The sequence below is a fragment of the Denticeps clupeoides genome, chromosome 2 (assembly GCF_900700375.1).
Source record: "Denticeps clupeoides chromosome 2, fDenClu1.1, whole genome shotgun sequence".
In the NCBI taxonomy this organism is placed as follows: domain Eukaryota; kingdom Metazoa; phylum Chordata; class Actinopteri; order Clupeiformes; family Denticipitidae; genus Denticeps; species Denticeps clupeoides.
The window spans coordinates 35,025,649-35,047,185 of NC_041708.1; the positions used below are offsets into that span (position 1 = coordinate 35,025,649).

Below are 21,537 nucleotides of genomic sequence, written 5' to 3' on the forward strand. Positions count from 1 at the left end.
AAACAATGAGGAAATATTGTAGATTATATGATTATAACTGAAAATACTACTTTTCTTACTGTACAATATAACTTATACTTTTGTAGCTACATTAAAACGATAAGCAAAGACTTGATCGCTGAATCAACAACAACAAAACATGTTTTATTTGTTCATTCCAGTATATGATACAATACCTTTCAAATATTTAGGGTCATTTTGTATTTTTTTCTTGAAATGAAAATGCTTCAATAGAAAAAAAATAAAATAATAATAATTGATAAAGTTAATGTATTAGTGTGACTGGCCAGTTTTATTGCTTCTTTGATTAGTGTATCTGTTTGCAGCTAACTGAGGAAAGTTTGCTAATAATGAATTAAACTTTTAAAGTGACGGACAGAGCATTCCACCGGAGAACATAATTCCATTGGATCTTATGAAGTTCCTCTCTACAGGCATGCAAGATATGACAGTAATTTACAGCATGAACAATGTCCTTTTTTCAGTACCAAACAATTGTTTACCATCAGAAATTGTACATTTCTAAATGACTCTAAACTATTGAACAGCTGAGTATGTGAAAGAAAAAAAGAAAAAAAGAAAGTGAAGTGATTGTCATTTTGATACACAGCACTGCATACGGTGACACAACGAAACGTGTCCACTGCTTTTAACCATCAGCCTTGGTGGGCAGTGGAGAGCAGCGTGTGGGGACGGTGCTTTGCTCGGTGGCACCTTGGCCGTTCGGGTATTCGAACCTGCAACCTTCTAATTACGGGTCCTCTTCCTTAACCGCTTGAGAGACGTGTACATTTAACTGCTGGCCAGCGTTACCCCACATTCCTTCTTCATTTATTAATTATCACTTGAGAGCAGTTAATGAGGGGTTGGAGTCATAACCCAACGGAAAGGAGCCTCATGCTGTAGCGCGTTTTGTCCACGGGGTGGCGCAAGAGCATCTCGTGAGATTCCGCGGAAACGGCTCTTTGGCAAAAATTGTAATTAGCGCCACACACTCGTCTGTTACATAAACGTGGCAAAAAAAAAAAAAAAGTTGCCCTTGATTGACGTGCGCCGCGTCGCCGGCGACGTCCTGCGCGAAGTGGACCGGCGGGACGGGGTCCCCCGCACCCACCGTGCCGAGTCACCGCGTTCTTGTATATAAGGGGTGGGCGGGCGTTGTCGTCTGAGGGCGGAGGGGCCAGCCGGCACCTTTCCCTCCACTCCACTTCCTCTCCAGGCTGCTGCGCGCACGGGGGTCCCGCCACGGCGCGATGGATTTAACAGGTAACTTCGGAGACGCCGTCCCCCTTTTCGATCGTTTGGTTGCCGGCATTTTAAGCCGCGGTTAAGCGCTGCGTTTCGTGCGCTGCCTCTGTCTCCGTGGGTGTGGGTTTTGGCCGGGCGCAGCGTTTGGAGAGGAGCGGGCGCCGTGACGCGCGGATTTTCTATATATATATAACGGTGTTACGGTGTTTTATATATGTTAAACGGTGTTACGGTGGCGGGGAGAGTTCGAAAAAAAACGACGTCGAGCTACAGCGTTAATCGGAATCTTGGATTCGTGCGCTTTAATCCGTCGCCGTGGGTCCCGTGGCGGTTTCTGCCTGGTGCCAAGTTTGGAACGTTTTGGGTCTTTTTTAGCACGGGTTGGAGCGAAGTTGTCTCCGTTGCGATGAACGACGTTTTGCTCTCTCCGTTTTGTAGGCTGTAACGTACAGGCGGCGTGAAGACCCTCCTGATATCACCCGAAGCGCACAGGAAAAGGGGCGAAGCAGAACGGAAAAGTGTGTGTGTGTGTGTGTGTGTGTGTGTGTGTCGAAAGACGGTGAGAGAGGGGTTACCCTGGACCAGGTGATACAGCCCGATACGACAAACCTCCGAGGGGGGGTCGATCGTTAAGACCAGTGCGCGCCGGATCGCCGTTCCCAGTCATGGTGCCAGCGAGCCGCCGCGGACCCTGCGCCATGCTGGCCCTGGCTCTCCTCCTGGGATGCGGCGCCGGCCTCGGCCTCGGCCAGAACGACACGGAGCCCATCGTCTTGGAAGGGAAGTGCCTGGTGGTGTGCGACTCGAACCCCTCGTCGGACGGTGGGGTCACGTCGTCGCTCGGGATATCGGTGCGCTCCGGCAGCGCCAAAGTGGCTTTCTCGGCGGTGAGGGGCACGAACCACGAGCCCTCCGAAATGAGCAACACGTCGATGACCATCTACTTCGACCAGGTCAGATATCACGAGTGGGATTTTATGTCTTCTTCCTCCGTCCGAACGCACACGCGGCTGCTTTCCATCGATTTGCTGCGGAATGGGAACTTCCGGATTTCCCCGCCTAAACTATATAAACTATAAAACGATATTTTCTGGCCGATTCGTGAACAGTCCTTTTTGGGGCTCACGATTTTTATTATTATTATTTTTTTTAAATCTTGCCTTCGTTGCTTGGAGAGATACGGGAGCCTTTCCCCCTTTTCCCAGCCGAAGGATGTTCTTTGAGAGTCAAATTTAAATCCCCTCTTCGACGTAATCAAATTGTAAGTCGTGTTGTTAGTCGCTCTGGATAAGGACGTCTGTCCAAACGCCTTAAATGTAAATGTAAATTGGACCACATTTTTCGATCACACTTCATTCTGTATTTACGGATTTAAAAATAAAAATAATAATAATGATAAAAGACGTACAGACGTTTTTTTTTTTTGTGTGTTGTTTCAGGTTTTAGTGAACATTGGCAATCATTTCGACCTGAAGGCCAGCGTGTTCACCGCGCCGAGGAGAGGCATCTACAGCTTCAGCTTCCACGTGGTGAAGGTGTACAACAGGCAGACCATACAGGTCAGGTCGGACGTCACCGTTCCTTATCATTTAAAATGATCCACCCAAACCACAAAGCTCTCCAAACGTCGCGCTGCCAGGTTTAATCGGGGGTACCCAGCCAGAAAAGGGGGCCGCCTTCTGTAGTTTACCGAGACAAATAAAGATTTTACGGGCTACGGAATAAGGGACCGTCTGCAAACTACCACACGCAGCAGTTCACCCCAAGAATGAACGACGGAAAACGTTTTAGTTTTTTTTTTTTTTTTTTTTGGTTTCATTATTTGTCTCGAGACAGAATATACCGCCTTTTGTACTTGAATCTCTCGAATTCATGACGTGGCGGCGCCAAATCGATTTTCATACGTCCACGTTACTTATGCATGCGCGCATTTAAAGAGGATTAAAAGTGAGTGTGGTGGCACGCAGGTGAACCTGATGCAGAACGAGTACCCCGTCATCTCCGCCTTCGCCGGGGACCAGGACGTGACGCGGGAGGCGGCGAGTAACGGGGTCCTGCTGATGGTGGAGCGCGAAGACCGCGTCTACCTCAAGCTGGAGCGCGGCAACCTCATGGGCGGATGGAAGTACTCCACCTTCTCCGGCTTCCTGGTCTTCCCGCTCTAATCCCGCGGGGTCAGGAGGTCAGGGGGTCAGGAGGTCAGCGGGGAGGCCCGTGGAGTTCGTGCGTCTGCCGACCAGGACAATACGGAGCTATTGGATTTTTTTCTTTTCTTTTTTTTTTTACATTGTTGGGGGGAGAAAAATAAAGAGCGAATAAACTTTTTATTTCACGGACAGTTCGAACACGTCGGACCAGGAAGAATAATTTTCAAATCCCGAACCACGTGTATTTATTAAAAAAAAAAAAAAAAAAGAAGCTTTTTATTTTGTGTTTGTATAGCCTTAACGACAGAAGTACGGAGTTAACGGACGATCCCTGTGTCAAGAATTGCTTTTTTTTCCCGCCTCTCCAAAAAAAGCGTTTTTGCACGAATGGAAGATGATTTTTTTTTTTGTGCTGTCCATGGTGTTCGTTTGGATGCTGAACATATTGAAAATATGCCAAATGTAGGCCAACTACTACTATACAGTATATTGCAAATGTCATATCTGCCAATGGAGAACATCATCAAAAAGAAGAAGAAGAAGAAGAAATACTTTTACTAAACGTTTATCTAATTTACTAAATGACATATTCACATAATGGTGTGTTCTACATTCCAGAATCTGCGTAGCTTTGACTGATTTAGTGTTCAGTGACGTTGTTCACAAATGTACATTGTGAAATAAGTACAGAAAGAAAAAAAAAGAAACCCCTATATGATGTCCCACCTAATAAAAATATTGTATTGTACAGTTATCATTCACTTTTTCTTTACCGAGGACAACAGGCTCAGTTTTTTATTATTATTATTAGCTTGTTTTTTTATTATTATTATTTTTTATATTTTGGCATGGTGCAATAATATTTAATAATAATAATATGGACCCATTTATTACCATTAGGCCATTTTTGAATTCTGTATAAAACTGCAGGCCCCTACATTGTCCCTGTCCATGGTGCTGAAACCGCATACTGGATAGGGCACCATTAGCAGAAACCAGTTCTGTGTTTCCATAAGTGAACAGCAATTTATTTATTAATATTAATAATTTGAGAAAGAAAAAAGTAAATATATAGCTTTTCTGTTGTAGGCTTATAGATCCATCAGCCCTCCAACACACACATAAGCTCAGAATTAGGAGAATATTTATCCTGGCTGAGTGAAACTGTGTAAAATACACTCAGGACGTGGAATCAAACCAAATGCACCATGGAATCTGAGGCCTAATGGGTAACCATTGTCTCTAAATGAATTATCTGAGCAGCATCTTCTAATCAGACTCTGAATGCAAAGATCCTAAATGGAGAGTTATTACATTGATAATGAGCTCTTTATGTTTTTCAAACTTATCTACAGTACAGTGTGTGCAATTTGCTTGTTTCACATAAAATTATGGAAAATTGTAAACATTTGGTTATTTTCTATCTGCCTTCACATCAGTTATATCCAGGCTGTACAGGGCAGGTTGTTTAGCTTAGGACTTTATTTAACCTAGCAATCATTTATCAAGGCCTAATGAAACTAGTTGGGTAAATTAATCACAAGAACAATCTTGCACTGCCAAAATAAAACATTATTCTGATGTACAACCTTATTAGACCTTCGGATAGCGTACGCCTATTATGTCACACGTGTCTTACATCATTTTATACTGGTGTCTGTTGGTGGCTTTGTGCGTTGAGGTTATCACTCCTTAAATAACTCATGAAGATTGTCCAAGTCCTGGAACAAATTTCGATGATCATGAACGCAGCCTCATTTCAACCTCATTAGAGAATTGACAAGGGACCGGGAAGATGTTGGGAGAGCTCCTTTAAAAAAAAAAAAATTCTCCGGAGAGTTTAAAAATATACTCTTGGATGAATGCATCTCATGGATGAATTAAAGGGTGGAAAGGATTTAATATCTGTATTTTGTAATTTGATGTGCATTACAAGCGCAGCAGAACAAAACTGCACAGCATCTACTGCAGTTCAGAGATCACAGGGTTGTTGGCACAGGCAGCATGCGAATGAGTAAAAAAAAAAAAAAGTATTATTCACATCATAAATTAAATTGTGTCATCATTTGTTTCATTAACCTTGCATAATCAAATGGCCAGTGTTTGACCATTCACACTTGTTGGATTTTTACTTGACATTATACACAAACATCAAACAAAGAAAAACTTGGCAATGACCTTGCATGACCCTGAAGCTTTATATGAAGTTTCTTTAGGCTTAAAAAAAAAAATGAAAAGATACTAAAACAAATTCTGGCCCATAGAAAAGTTTTATTGGTGCACAGATGGCAGCTTGGTACAGTTTGCAGAAATGACATAAATAATTGTGGAAATAGCAATGGCTCTAGCACAGCCTAGCACTGACGCAAATCTTTTTGATAAAGAGATGTCCAGATACAGCAGGCGCCCATCTCCGGCATCGTTGGACCTGTTTCCTGGGATTGTCCCAGAGTGGCCACAAGGCCCAGCAGGACCATCCACCTTGGCACAGTCTCGCAGCAGGAGTCGGCGTAATACTTCATGCATTAGCGTCTAAATTGCACATTAAAGCCATCGGAACGATATTATCTCTCGGCGTCAGGTATCATAACGGGTGTCGGTTGTGGTTATTCATTAATCTGCGGGCACACATGTCTTAAATATCCACTCTGCGGGAGCTTCCCCACTGCGAGGAGCAGCTGTAATTCTTGCTCACCCATCCCTGAACAAGCTCCCTTATAAACACACACTCTGAGGCAGCACAAAAAATGATTTAAGCCTCCGTAAATTAGATTTCATTGCCATTTCCTCCAGCTCTGTCATCGGAAGAACCAACTCAGCTATAAATTTCACCTACATTGTGAAACTTCAGAAAAATGTTTTATTAAATAGAAGGGTATACAGAAGCACGTCGCTATATAAAGTGTGTAATTCCTAAATAATTAAAATATAAACAAGTTAGCACACAGAAACATAGCTTAACGTAAAAAAAAAAAAAAAAACTGTGACTCAAAAACTCATTCTGTTGCTGAAAAAGCCTGGTAAGCAATCAAACCCGGGAAATCACGAGGCACAAAAACCATCATCAGTCCAGTCAATTCAAAGGGCAATCAGACTGGCAGGTGGGAAGGGGGGGGGCTTACTTTGAATTCCAATGTGAACTCTTCCCTTTCATCTCGAGAACATACACCCACGTAAGTTTCGGCGATAGCATGAAGAGCAGGCGTTCGGAAAAAATTACCTGCTCTGTCCGTGTGATGTAACTAATGCATCAGCACTTTGCAGCTGGGGAATAAAATCAAACCAACATTGCTTCTTCCTGATGTGTAAAAGATACCAACCCGAGGCTATGGTTTCTTTTCCTGGAGAAAAAAAACGACAACGTAAGATGTGTAGCTGGTGGACAGAGCATGCAGGGCCGTGCAGGGAAAAAAACACAAGTGATGGGGCTACCATCGGCGATTGAATGTCAGTGCAATTCAACATCTTGCTGGGCAAATGAACAACTAGCAACACAAAGTCATCTGGTACAAGATACTATATACTACAAGATACTACACGTTACTATATCACTTCCATGTAGTGGCTGTAGTACTGAGTTTGTTAGGGGAACCGCTGCAGGAACCAGCACCATGTTATTAATGCAGCTACTACATGGAATAAGTCCAATGGGTGACCTGGGGGTGTTAAGGCATTTAGGCAATGAATCTCAGTCCCAAAACTGGATTCCCTTCTTGAATGAATGGTCATCTGTCTGAGCCTTGGTTGCACTAAATTATCCAGATTGCTGCTTCCGGAGTCCATACCAGGACATTGGGGAGAGGGTGGGGAGATGGAGTGCTCACACCATTCATACACCATTTAGTAGTCACATGAACATCATTGACAAAAAGGAAATTGACATTTGCTTGTCAGTAATAGTTATTGAGAAAATTCTGATTTAAATTCTGATTTGATGCATCACTGATCATTTGGAGCTGGAACAAATAGGTATTCTCTGACAAATTACATTTTAACCACGTAAAGCAGTAAAACGTGTGCAGTAAAAACATAAAAATCCATGTAGATTTAGTCAGATGAAAAATCATCAATGAGCGGTATTCTCGAGTGGTATTCTCTGAATTTGCTGAATGTGATGAAACGTTGCCCCTTTTAAGGGAAGCTGTTTAAGATGACGTATCGCAGAGTTCACACGCTTTACACATTTCCAGCAATGCTTAATTTAAGTTTTAAAACTTTGTTCCTATTTTTTTTTTTTAAACTTTATTTTAACTCTTTTGAGCGTGAGTACCGCAGGGGTGTAATTCAATTACGGCATAACAGCATTTTCTTTCCACGATTTTTTAGCGTATTCTGCAATGTGTAGAAACAGAGCTCTGTCCTTCCTGTTAAACACAAAAAGACTCACAGTCAAGCTAACTTTATATGACACATTGCAGACACGATGACCATTAACTGCATTACCAAACCAGAAGAGGAGAAGAAGGACAAAGTGCCAGAAAGTTTAGCTACATTGAGGTGCATACGGCATCTGATTAAAACTCAAGCCGACACTGCAGCACTACTAGCAGCAGTTTCGTCACAACAACAAGCCAAAACACAAGATGCTGATCTGAGTTCCAAAAAACTGCAAAAAAAAGTTTGTTTGAAGAAAAAAAATGACAGCGTGAGGGACAAAAAAACACACAGCTCAGCTTATAATGCATAGCACATTTACTGCTCCACAAACACAGACACACTAGGGTGAACATCAATCAAGCAACGTCTCTTTGTGATGGCCCAAGTCAATTCGCTGCATGAGGGAGGAAAGGTATGTTTATTTCCTCTGCACGCCGCTTCCTCACAAGACAATGGCTATTCTGCTGAGACAGGCATATTCCCTGCAGAAAAAGTGCTACTTATGCTGCAGACATGCACAACAAGGGTATTCCACCTTCACCGGGATGCCTCTATTATGGAAATACAGCGTAAAGACAGCCTTCTCAGTCTTTGGGTTTGGAGGGAAGCTGGAGAGCAATGGACCTGAATAAAAGATTTTTTTTAACACATTCATCGCACACGGGTTTGAATAACAAACATTTGACCCTTCAAATTGAAAAATAAATGGCGAATGTGTAGTAACCAGTAGGGAAAATACAGCATGTCTAGCCGGGTGCATAATTTTGACAGCCTGATTGATGTAAGGAAACATTTTTACGGGAGTATCCATGTTTCCACCTTCTGTCAATACTGAATTTAGTACCACTTTTAATCACCTGAAAAAGGTCCTTAAAGAATAATCTTATTTAACCTAATCTAACACTTTAAATTTAATTCCAACTCAGCACTGAAGAATCTGAATGAAAGCTATTTGGCCTTGCAGTGTATATAACTGACCATTAAGTCAGTGTAGACAGCCTGCTCCAGGCAGACCTATCCCATCATTGTCAAAACTGCAGTGGGACTAGTTGGGCCAACAGCCACAGAAGACATCACCCTTAGTGACCAGTGGGCAGCCATGATGGTGCTTTTGCTCAGTGGCACCTCAGTGGCACCTTGGCGGATCGGGATTCGAACCGGAAACCTTCTGATTACAGGGCCACTTCCTTAACAGCTAGGCCACCACTGCCCCTAGCAGGATGCTGCAGGGATGTTCAAAGGCAAAAAAAGCTTAAGTCAACTTCCAATCAATTTAACATAGGATGAAACTTACAATTTCATCCTTCATAAACCACCATGCTAAAAATCTGCCCCACTTCCACAGTGTATGCTGGCAGGCCAGAGACATTATAGTAATGCGGTGGGTATTTGCAATGTTAAGAAACCTAATGCATTAGGCCCATTTTATTGCGCGGTTCTCTACAAAATCAATGGCTGCATGCTAATAAGCATGGAGCAGATGTAGCCAGAGGCGCTACGATAATAGCAGGCTTATGCAGAACCTGAGCACGCTTGAGCTTGAGCTTCTAAAGGCGCTAATGAAACACTCGGGCTGCGAACGTACTTCAGCAGAGCCCCTGCTGGACGCATAGATGGAACCACTAAACCTTCTGAAGTAAAGGGGTCATAGAAGACGGGCCGCAGGTTAGGAATGAAGGCCAGATTCATTGCACGCAACATTCAGGGGCAATGGTCCAACACGCGATTCCATAAAATCACAAGAAGGCCTAGTACCAAGCTGACAAAACAAAGCTGAAAACTTTTAGTCTTACATTTACATTATTTATCAGACACCCTTATCCAGAGCGACTTACAATCAGTTACAGGGACAGTCCCCCCCTGGAGCAACTTAAGGTTAAGTGTCTTGCTCAGGGACACAATGGTAGTAAGTGGGATTTGAACCGGGGTCTCCTGGTTCACAGGCGAGTGTCTTACCCACTAGGCTACTACCACCCTTGCGTTTCTATCCCTCTGGCCACAGCTCCTCCATTTTCTAGCGTCCTGAATGAGGGACCAATTATACAGCAGCCATGTGTTCGTACTGATGCACCCGCTTTCCCTCTGAAAGTGAGAACTTTCATCAGGACAATTTATTGAATAAATAATACAGTAATATATACCGCCCTTGAGAAAGTTTTCTGTTTCTGCCTAATTGTGGCATTTAGCCGTGGAGAATGAAAAAGAGCTCCAACGTGCAGAACAGATCGGAAGAGGCGAGATGCGCGCTGTCTGGGAAAGCCATTTCAGATTTGTTAAGACTGGCATGTTTGCCTAATCAAAGCCCTCACCATACATATTGGCCCAGTTCTGGGGAGCTTCCCATCTGGTTTGACAATCTGTTTTGATAGAAATCAGTTGTTCGCGGCTCGACTCAGCGTGGCTTCAGATTTCTCGGCTCTGAAGCGGGATGAAGCTCGGGCGCTATCACAGTCTCCAGCTTATACAGCTTCTCTGGGGATGATATGTCGGGAAAAAGCTCCTTCAATCATTTAAGGAACTGGCCGAGTTTTCTTGCTTAAGGAGCCGCATCATCCAAAGACTTTTTCTGGCCAGTCTTCAAAGGCGCTCTCTAAACGACGAAATAAATTCCCAATTTTACATCAACATTTCCCGGCGCAGCGCTCGCAGTTTTTTCTTTTTTCTTACGAAGCATCAAGTGCATAGTCACGGTGAGATGGTGAGAGGGGTCATTAGTGCCAGGCCGGTGCAGGGTGGCAAAGGGCAGCGATATGGAAAGGTTCGCCCGCCTCTCAGTGGGGTTTGGCGCGGCAGCCTGCGACATTTCTGCTCCATGCGCGTTTGATGTCAGAGACACTCTATCCACAATGAAACTTCCCCCCACCCTCTTGCTCTGACACGGTGAATATTCTTTTGTGTTTTGCGTTCGCCACTTTGGCTTTCACATCACGAATCTTGAACTTTTATTATTTTTTTTTAATGCAAAGACGGTGTGGATTTCTCACTTCACAAAAGAAGCGCCGTCATGGACCTATTCCCTCTCCCACTTGTTTCTTCCTCTTATACTTGCCTTGTTTTTTCTTACTTTGCACGCATCACTTTCGTTCTGACTTCACTTCAAAGAACTTTGGGGAGAAACTAGCTACTTTTCTGAACAGGAGATAACACGCAGTGGAGGAGGAAATATAAGATCTTCTAAGCAACATCAAGGGCATCATTTTTGAGATGGCGCTAAGCATATTTCAATGAGCTAAGCATGGGCATTAGCTTGCATGGGCAAGTGTAAGGTCAAAGGCGAATTTAAATAAATAGAAACACAATCTTCAATTAGGTTTGGGCATGTGACATTTTGACAGAATCAGAATATATTTATTGTCATTGAAACGTTAAGACTTAAAAAGGAAATAGCACCCATGAGAGCTATCAGCCATTGGCTCCTGCCATTTTTTATTCATCATTAAAGATCATGTTCTGGGCAACAGAAATAATTACACACCAAATACTTCTTCTCCTTTTTATGACACAGACATTCCTTTTTTGATCCTGTTATTCCTTGTTTTATTCATTTATGCAAATCTTAGGGATGCTTTAACTGACAAACCCCATGCTTAGAGCATAGCACTGTGTTCAGCACCAGTTTGAAAATAGTGGGCAAGGATCGGTGACCCAGTGACTCACACAGCACTGTTTCCAACACAAAAATAACTACTTTGAAATGTTCTGTCATTGAAATAATTTTTCATCAGCCAATCAAAGGTCACGGAGACACCAGTCACTCTCTCTATCTTCTAGGGTGGTAGTAGCCTAGTGGGTAAGACACTCGCCTGTGAACCAGAATACCCAGGTTCAAATCCCACTTACTACCATTGTATCCCTAAGCAAGACACTTAACCCTGAGTTGCTCCAGGGGGACTGTCCCTGTCACTACTGACTGTAAATCACTCTGGGAAAGGCGTCTGCTCTAAATGTAATGTCAAAAATCTTGTCAAAAACAAAAACTTGGCGTGCGTGCACTGAGAAGATGCCTTTGAGTGTGGAAGGGAACATTTGGCCCCGCCCCTCACCCCCTCTTAAACCCCAAAAAGGGAAAAGGTGCATTTTGACTCTGAAAATGGCTACAATGCGGTCGATGCATGTTAAAGTCATGAGACCAAACTCCAATCTGATTGGGATTCAAACAAGCCTCTCCCAAGGTCTTCCCCGTCTCAACTCTCCCTGTCTGTCTACATTTCTCAGCAGGTTCTCAGGAGCTCCAGAACTCCTGGCACTACGTATATAATTTAATATCCGTTCTATGTATCAGGGACAAGAAATGCTGGCTTCATCTTGACTCCCATTAGCCCCAGGCATGTGATATTTTATAACTATTACCATTCTGTTTAATATGCAATCTAATCCATCTGCTCTTCTCACCTGACTTTTCTTCAACTAACAGCTGTCCCTGGCGGATGAAATAAGTAGAATGTAAGAACATGCAAACAGTCCAAATTGGTTTCCTGGAGCGCTGAAATCAATCCAATCTGAAAACTGCAAAGCTGGAGGCCTTGGGATATTTGTGAAAGATGAGCCAAGGTTGTTTTGGGTAATTTTGATGTGTGAATATGAAACGCCCCTGCTCTGCTACTTAAATGACTGACAAAAATTAAGCTGCATGGGAAAACAATAAACATGGAATGACTGATCCATTTAAAATGTATTTGTATTTCCTCATTTGCATCGAAGATAGCACTTTGTCTCAGAACAATGTCTGGACACCATTAAATCCACACTGGTGAAATGGTACAGTTCCAGATGTTGGTATGGCACACATGATCTAATACTTCAAGAAGGGACAAGCTTTGGCAAATAGGTCTCCATAGGCAGCAGAAGTTGTTCTCCCCATCTCCCCAAGTTCTTCTTTGCCCATCTGCAACTGTACAGTGCTGATGGAGCCAAGTTCTAGAATGCAACCTGGAGCGAACTTAATGCACCCTTCAAAACGCTGACCATGATCTGTTGCTCCACACAAAGAAACAATTCTTCAGCTCTAATCTTGGTGGACGATGTCGTGGTAGCAGATGTTGGAGAAAATGTTGTTTCCTTAAATAGGTTTTTTAATTATTTGTGTCAAGGACATTTTGAAAACTAATTATGATTTAAGGCAGATTTTTTTCCAGAATTATTTTATTAATTATTTTTCACTACTTCACTCACTACCAATAACAGCTGCAGTCAGGGTTAGAGTAATGAGCAACATACTCAAAAGTTACCTTTTACTAATTGCTGAACTAAGCAACATTACTTCATATATTACTATATTATTTTTTGATATATGAACGCGTATATAAATATAGATATAGTGTCCATAACAATATCTATATTGTTTGATTCATGAGTCATGAGTCTTGATCGACCTATTTTATCCCAATACATGTGATGTCCCAGCTAATAACCTAGTTTGTGTTAAGAATGGGAAAAAATATCTCAATGGTTGGGTCGGCATGAAGATTTGACAAGAACCCCATATAAGAACCCCATATAAAAAATGAGCTTCCCCCATACAGTAAAGTTTCACTCTCAGGTACTCTTTCCTACTTTGTTAAGATAAGTGATGGGGCATGGCAGGGTTGATCGCTCAGAAGAAAGCCACATCATTAGGCGAGTTCAGAGAGGCTCTCTTGCCTCTGGGGAGAAAATGACAGATCATCAGGGCCCTTGGGGTTACATTCCTTTTAAAATATGCAAATCAAAGGGTGCTCTGAGAATTTGAATAAAATAAGATGAAATAGTTTCACAGCTTTTAAAAAATAATTATCCAGCCCCTTAAAAAGTCATTCATTTTAACATGGTTCTGAAGTCCAATAATGGTGAATAATTGTGGAGAGGTTTTGCTCTTCAGTGTGAGTGCTTTGCAGCAAACACTTGAGGGGGTCTGTGTAAAGAGTTTCTGTGTTTGTTACACATATAGAATATTTAGAAAGAATGCAGAATCATGTCATTTAACAGGTGTTTGGTAATGACTACTCTTCACCAGTGATATGATAACCGCTCCTCGTTTCTTGAATGCATGAATGGAAATGCTTTTCTTTTTTCGAGTGCTTCTTATTGTACTTATGAGAAAGCAAAGAAGGAGAGAGGCAGAGTCATAAACGGTTGGGTAGACATGGAAATGCACCTTTCTGTGCCTCTCACATTAGCACATAAAAAATCATTCTCACATGGATAAAGCTTGATGTCCCACAGAGAATGGGAGAGCTGCACAGGAAGCTGTTGTGATGAGCTGCATTTAGCGTTAAATGGGGAGTGCAGGCATACTTGCTCATGAAGTGAAATGTATCCAGGCAAAGCTTTGCATGTACACACGGGAGTCTTTGTCAATGATAATTGGCCCACCAACCTACCAGTGATGTGGAACAGCAATTTCGGCAAGCACAACAGTTGTTAGCTCTGGTGCCAGGGATATGCTTTTGAGGCATGCTGTCTCAGGTAGTTCAACCAGGGAGACAAAGTCATGAAACAAAGGGAGGGACTGCGAATATGTCACCAAACCTCAGTAGTTTATCTTATGCAATTTCCCACTTGTGGGACTAATAAAGGTTTATCTTAACATTAGAAGACATGATGACTGATTAAAACAAGACAGATAAAAATGTTATTGGAACCATTTGCCATGCCAATAACAATGATTAACAACACTTTACCTATAGAATAAAAGTGAGATCTAAGTGATTGTCAATGTGAAACACGGTAGCACAGCTCACGGTGCATGCAACAAAATGTGTCCTCTGCTTTTAACCCATCAGCCTTGGTGAGCAGTGGGCAGCCATGACAGGCTCCCACGGAGCAGTGTGTGGGGACGGTGCTTTGCTCAGTGGCACCTTGGTGGTTCAGGAATCGAACCCACAACCTTCAGGTCCACTTCTTTACGTGCTAGACCACCACTGCCCATAATATATAAATCTATATAATATATAATTAATCTGGTCTGGCAGGGGCTACTCTGGGTCCGGAGTTTGGATCGGAGTTTCATGTTCATCCTGTGCAATGTTTCCTGATCGTGTTCACCTGTGTATGATTGTATAAAGCTGCCCTGTTCATGTCTGTTTGCCGTTGGGTCATTGTTTGGTGGTGTTCCCCTTGTCCTGTCTACCCTTAAACCCCTGTCTCGTGAAGTCATGCGTATATGTCCTTCTTCCTCTGCATGTCCAGCCATCGTGACAATAACATATAATAAATCATATAGAATGTGAAGCTAGTACCCTAGAATGTAAAGCTATATGATTCATCACAATATACACTACCTGTCTAAGTATGTGAAGCACCTACTCTGTGGTGTTAAGATGGAGGCCATGTCAAAGAATCCAATGCAAGAAACATATTTAGTATTTTTGTTGCAGGAGAAAGATGATTCTGTTTTTTCAGGGTAAACTCTTTTTACTTTCACTGCTGTTACTACTTTGTTCACAACTGTTTTCATTAAAAGATGATCATTATCATGAGTGAATGTTAAGAAAGTCTTCAGCATAAACCTTCAGAACTGTTGGAAACCATCCCGTTATCTAATTTAAAGTGATACTCGAATGTTCATCTCGAATGTGCATTGTTTCCCGACTCTTGGATGATTTATTGTCCTCCCTTCGTCCTGCCACCACAGTCCTGCCACTCCCCCCTCGGCACCAGACCATATTCAAGCCGACCGCATTGCTGTTCTAACCCTCCGCAGCCACCCAAGGTTCTCATCCCTCAACTCCAGTACTTACCGCTGAGCCCAACACCTGCCAGTCACTTCACTCACAATGTCTGCCTGTGCGTCCCCGAACTCTGGAGGTGACAGTAAGAGCAGGCCATCCTCCGGTGCAGCAGACATGGCATCCATCCAAGAAATGGAGGGTCAGCTGATTGCGCCGCTGCAGATGCATGAGCTATCCCTCCAAGAACATCAAGGCCTCCGGTAGTTGGTAAAGGACAACAATGTTGGACAGTATAGTCACACTGGCGACCTCCAGTAGGCCGGTGCCAGGAACGGCAACACCTCTCCATCGACTCCCCCGCGGTTCGCCTGTCTGACAACACATGAAGCCCTCCTCCGATAGCCACGGACAAACCCATGCAGATGGGCCAGGCACGACCCCCCCAGGAGCACCAGTGCTGTGAAGAACAGGGGTTGAGCTTTTACAGTGAGTAACCACTAACCGTCGACCTCAACTGGCACAAGTGGAAAACGCCACCGCTCTCCTCCGTCCCGGAGCCCCCTGGTGAGTGCTGAATGCCGGTAGCTCCCTGGCAATAAAGCTGGCATTGGAGGAGTGGATGCCCTGTCTCGGCGTTACAGCCTGGGCAAGGATGCCAAACCCCCCACACTCCCTCACTCAGAAACTGGGATCCCGCTTCGTACAACAACGTATTAACCCCATGGCGTATCAAGTGGCGATCCCATGCACTATGCATGAAAGCCTGTATTTTCATGTCCTGCACCTCCGGAAGGCCTGCTCCTCCCCCATGGTGCTCCCTCTCTGAAATAGTCCCCCGTCTCCACGTCTCATCGATGGGTCTTTCACGCACACAGTCCACCGCCTCCTTGACGTGTGTCAGAGAGGGTGTGGCCTGGAATATCTGGTGGATTGGGAGGTGTGCGGACCAGGGGCTTGATCCTGCCTTGCTGCTTGACTTCCATCCAGCATGACTGCCATCCTGATCTCCCAGGCCCGTCAGGTCCTACTTACCTGCAGTCTCCCTCTGCTGAGCCCAACGCCTGGCAGTCACTTCTCCTGCCTTCCCGGAGCTTGTGACCTCTCCAGCAAGTGGACCAGTATGCGCGATGTCTGCCCATTCGTCCCCGAACTCCGGAGGTGACCGTTTTGTTTATTACATATAATAAATTTATTACATACATTTCCATCATGTGTCTTCAGTTTTGTTCTATGATAAAAAAAAAAAGCAAGACCCATATAAATGAGTGTGTCCAAATTTTTTCAGTTGTCCTTCTTGCAGAACTGCAAGGTGTTCAGAGTAAGATTCTTCTTCCTCTTTCGACCAAGTAACTGGGTTACTCACCTGCATAATAGTTTTTATTGCTTTTCTGTATTTGCTATAAGACAATTTATACTTTGTTAATTGGGTTATGTTACTCAGACACTGAATACTTAATTTAGCCATTTTGCAACAAAATACTAAATCACTAAATGAAGTTCTTAACATTTGAGTGATAACATTTTGGATCGTAACAAACAGAAGCATGTTGGATTAAAAATTAAAATTGTAGACCCAGTGCAGTGTTTCCCTAGTCAACCCAGAGCAGCCTTGCCAGCATAGATCACCATTCATGTACTAAACATGTTTAGTTGCAGATGCAGGCACATTAGTGAATCACTTGATGAAATATATAATATTGCTGGATGGCATTCAGCCATTTTGTGTTGTCTCATTCCTTATTAAAATGCACTTAAATTCCCTTTGTTCTCTGAAGTGCTCATTAAAGAATACACTGTCTTCTGATGTCTATAGTTTTACATAATTAGAACCCAAGAGGTTTCCATGCACTAAAGTTCCCAGTTTGTTTTATTTGGCATTAAAGGAGCAATTTGTTTAATTTCTCAAGAGTTTAACCTGATGGTAATGGAGGGTTGTTAGAAAAAAATGCTTTATAAGGTTAACATTAAGCAAAACACAGCAAGTACAGCCTTTGCCCTACAACATTCAAACCATAATTCAGCCCCTGCAAGTTTTATGTCTTAATATCATAATCCTCTTTCTCTTCATAATAATTAAAAGTTGGGATTTAACCGATGTTTTCTTAACATCTGCTAACCTATGGTTAAAAGAATATCACAGAAAATGTGTGAAAAGGGAATATCTAACCCTAATATCTTAAGGGCTTGATAGATGCATTGAAACTACATTTTATAAAAATGTCTGATTTGGCAAATTAGTTTAATCTTGGGACCATTTTTATCTTATTCTGTGTTGGTAATGTTACATCCTTTGGGACGTAAAATGGTTTGGGGGGGCTCTGTGTTTCCCTTTTAGGCTGTCTGCTGGGCGGAGATTTGGATTATGGTTCCGCCCACCAAATCCCTTGTCAACTGCCAGCCAATCAACGCACAAGCCCAGGGAGCATTTAAGGACCATTGCATTTAAGGGGCTCATTGTTGTGGAGCCAGATGAGGAGGACGCGAGAGGAAAGTTTTGGAGTTTGGAGTTTTGGATTGTTGTAGAGTTGCACATAAGCCTTTGTTGTATGTTAGTGATTAGTGTGGTTGGTTGTGGCTTTGCTGTGTATTTGTAGAGTCTCTCATTTCATGGTGTGTTGTTGTTATATATAGCACTATAAGTTTGGTTGGTCGTTCACTACAGACTGTAAATAAAAGCACAATATTTCACTTGGGCCTGGTATCTGTGTATTCCCACCGCACACATTCCCCTTGTTTGTTGTCATGTTTCCCAACCCCTAGACGGGGACAGGACAAGTGGGGGCTCGTCCGGGATCATCGCCATTTTGTTGGCTGACGGTCCATTTTTGTGCCCGTGTGTGAGTTTGAGAACGTGCAGTGGTAGCCCGAACTCCAGTCATTAGAGTGCTGCAGCTGGTTCTGCTTGCAGACCTTCCTTTCGTGGCACTGTTCGTTATTTTGTTTTGTTATTTTTCCTTTCTTATTTTTGAAGTGACTCCGGAGGTAGGTAAGGCTGCTACTGCAGTCTGAAGTACGCAGGGCTGAGGTTCCCACATTTAAAGTCGCCTGCCATTGGTAAGCTTTGAAGACTAGGAGAGTTAGAGGATTGGTTAGGTAAGTAGGGGACTTACCTAACCAAGGTTTTGGGTGAGAGCCGTTCTGACATTTGGGGGTGTGCGGTACAGTGAAGCTTGTTGTTACATATGCACATGGGCAGTGTGCGTTTTGTGTGTTCCAGGTTGTGGGTGTTGTTGTAAGGGATTCTGGGTATACGGAAATAAAAGAGAAAAGAAGCAGACCGCGTGTCGAGAGTCCGCGTTGTTATTCGAAGATAGCAAACACAACATTTGGCGACGAGGATGGAGTTTTTTCTACCTCCTACACCTCCTTTTCTGGCTTTGCCCGGCGAGCCGCCGGTGCCCTGGGACCGCTGGTTTGAATCCTTTTCGACGTATCTCACGGCCGTCGGCCTCGCGGATTCTCCAGACCAGCGTCTGCGAGCCTTGCTGCTCCATAACCTGGGCACGGAAGGGCAGCGGGTCTTCAGGACCCTGGGAGCCGACACAACGTACGCGGACGGCGTCGCAAAATTGGCCGCGCATTTCGCCGCCCCACAGAGCGTTATCCTGCGCCGCGTAGTTTTTCGCCAGAGGAGGCAGCAACCGGGCGAGTCGGTTCACCATTACGTGACGGACCTGCGGGGGCTGGCGAGTTTCTGTAAGTTTGGAACAATGGAAGACGAGTTCATTCGGGATCAATTGGCAGAGCATACAAACAATCCCAGAATCCGCGAAAAGTTAATTATGTCCTCGGACGATCTCACGCTCGCCAAAGCTGTGGAACTGGCTTTTCAGATGGAGTCAGCAGCCGAATTAGCATCTCGCCTGGCGCCGGTACCCTCTCTTCAGCCCGCAGTGCCCACGCTTACTGTCCAGCCGCCTGCTCTCCGGGACGATACACCTGACCACGGCCTCCCCGTAAACTACGGCGCTCGCCGCGGCGCGTCCACCCGCCGGCCGTGTGGAAACTGCGAATCCTCCACGCATAACACCAGGGCGCCGAACTGCCCGGCTAATGGCCAAACCTGCTCACAATGCGGGAAACGTCACCATTTCGCCCGTGTTTGCCATTCAGCCACATCCGGCCGCCCTCAGAGGCCATCTTCTCCAGCGCCACCTACTACTATTCACTCTGTTACTGCAGCATCTCCCCCATTTAAAACGTGCGTGGTGCAGCTGGACGGTGTTCCACTGCCACTGCTGCTGGATACAGGGGCTTCACGCTCCTTGCTGAACCTGGCCACTGTCAAGCAGTTTTTTTCCCATCATACCCTCCACCCTGACTGTGAGCTCCTGAGTGGGTATGGGAATTCCAAAATAGACATAGTAGGCACAGTTTCCCTACCACTTCAGTATCAGAGTGTAACTTTACCATCTTTTACTTTTCACGTCTCGCGCCACGGGGCTAACCTAATGGGTCTGGACTTGTTCAGCAGTCTGGGATTTTCACTGATGGATGTGGATGGTGCCACCATTCTCACGGTGGGCTCACCCTGGCAGCAACGCTGGCCCTCTCTGTTCACTGGCCTGGGCTGCCTCACTGCATTTAACCACCAGCCCTTGCTCAAACCAGACGTGCGACCAGTCATTCAGCCATTGCGCCGCCTTCCTCTGGCTCTTCGTGATGAAGTCACTGCGGAACTCAACAACCTGCTCGAGCTGGGCATAATTGAGCGGATTGATGCTTCACCCTGGGTCTCCAACCTGGTGCTGGCACGGAAGAAGTCCGGGACTCTCCGGCCGTGCGTGGATCTAAGGTCGGTCAACACAGCAGTTGTCCCTGACAAGTACCCGCTGCCTACTGTGGAGGAGCTGGCCGCTAAATTCCATGGTTCTACTGTCTTCTCCAAACTAGACCTTCGACAGGGTTATCTCCAAGTTCCGCTGCATCCCGAGAGCCGCAACCTGACCGCTTTTGTCTCACACATGGGCGTCTTCCGCTATACTAGGATGCCTTTCGGTCTCAGCTCTGCCCCTAGCTGCTTCCAGAAAATCATGTCTACCATCTTTGCTGCAGTTTCTGGGGTAGTGATTTATCTGGATGACATTGTGGTGCATGGTCCAACCCTCGCATCACATGATGAGCACCTGGACCACGTCTTCAAGATCCTGGCAGGTCACAATCTTACGCTGAATGGGGACAAATGTGTCTTCACTGTGCCAGCGGTCGATTTTGTGGGCTTTCGCCTGTCTGGAGAGGGCATCACACCCTTAAATTCTAACGTGGAGGCTGTTCTACGTCTCCCTGAGCCCTCCAGCCCAGCCCAGCTCGCATCCTTTCTTGGAATGACTGCATACTACTTGCGTTTTCTCCCTCAATACTCTGCCACTACAGCCCCTTTGCATGCGCTTCTGAAAACCGGAGCCCCATGGGCCTGGTCCTCAGCCTGCTCCTCAGCCATCCGTCAGCTAAAGGCCCAGCTTACCTCACCACCGGTGCTTGCTCACTTTGACCTGTCATGCCCCACTTTTCTGACCTGTGATGCGTCTGGTGTAGCGCTAGGTGCCGTCCTTTCTCAGTGCCAACATGGTTCTGAGCGCCCCATTGCTTTTGCCTCCCGGTCTCTGACTCCGGCCGAGCAGAAGTATTCAGTTGGGGAGCGGGAGGCACTGGCCTGTGTCTGGGCGTGTGAGCGGTGGCATATATACTTGTATGGCCGACATTTCACCCTCCGCACGGACCATCAGGCCCTAACGACCCTACTCTCATCTTCAGGCACGGGGCACAGACCGCTCCGGCTCCACCGCTGGTCGGAGAGGCTCCTGCAGTATAATTTCACTCCGCTGTTTACCCCCGGCCGGGACAATGTTGTGGCAGACCTCCTTTCCAGGGCCACTCCAGACACTCCCCCAGGCCCAGCCACGGATACACTGGAGCCAGAGCTTATCCACATGCTTCATGGGCCACTCCGGGAGGTTGTGTCTCTACAGGACCTCCAACTGGCTTCAGCGCAAGACTCAGTGCTATCGCAGCTTTGCACTTGCATTCGAGAGGGGTGGCCACGCACAGTGCCCAAGGATCTGGTGCCATTTCATCGGGTTAAAGATGAGCTGTCCTGTTGGAATGAGGTCTGTGTG

General features: G+C 44.9%; 1 protein-coding gene across 1 annotated transcript; it reads left to right on the forward strand.

Moving 5' to 3' along the window:
• The first annotated feature begins 1,052 nt into the window (after window positions 1-1,052).
• cbln2b (cerebellin 2b precursor) lies at window positions 1,053-4,149 on the forward strand. The gene is made up of 4 exons (XM_028968563.1): window positions 1,053-1,266; window positions 1,687-2,201; window positions 2,688-2,807; window positions 3,216-4,149. The coding sequence occupies exons 2-4, from the start codon at window positions 1,914-1,916 to the stop codon at window positions 3,411-3,413; spliced, it is 606 nt and encodes a 201-aa protein (XP_028824396.1). The 5' UTR covers window positions 1,053-1,266; window positions 1,687-1,913; the 3' UTR covers window positions 3,414-4,149.
• The last annotated feature ends 17,388 nt before the right edge of the window (window positions 4,150-21,537 follow it).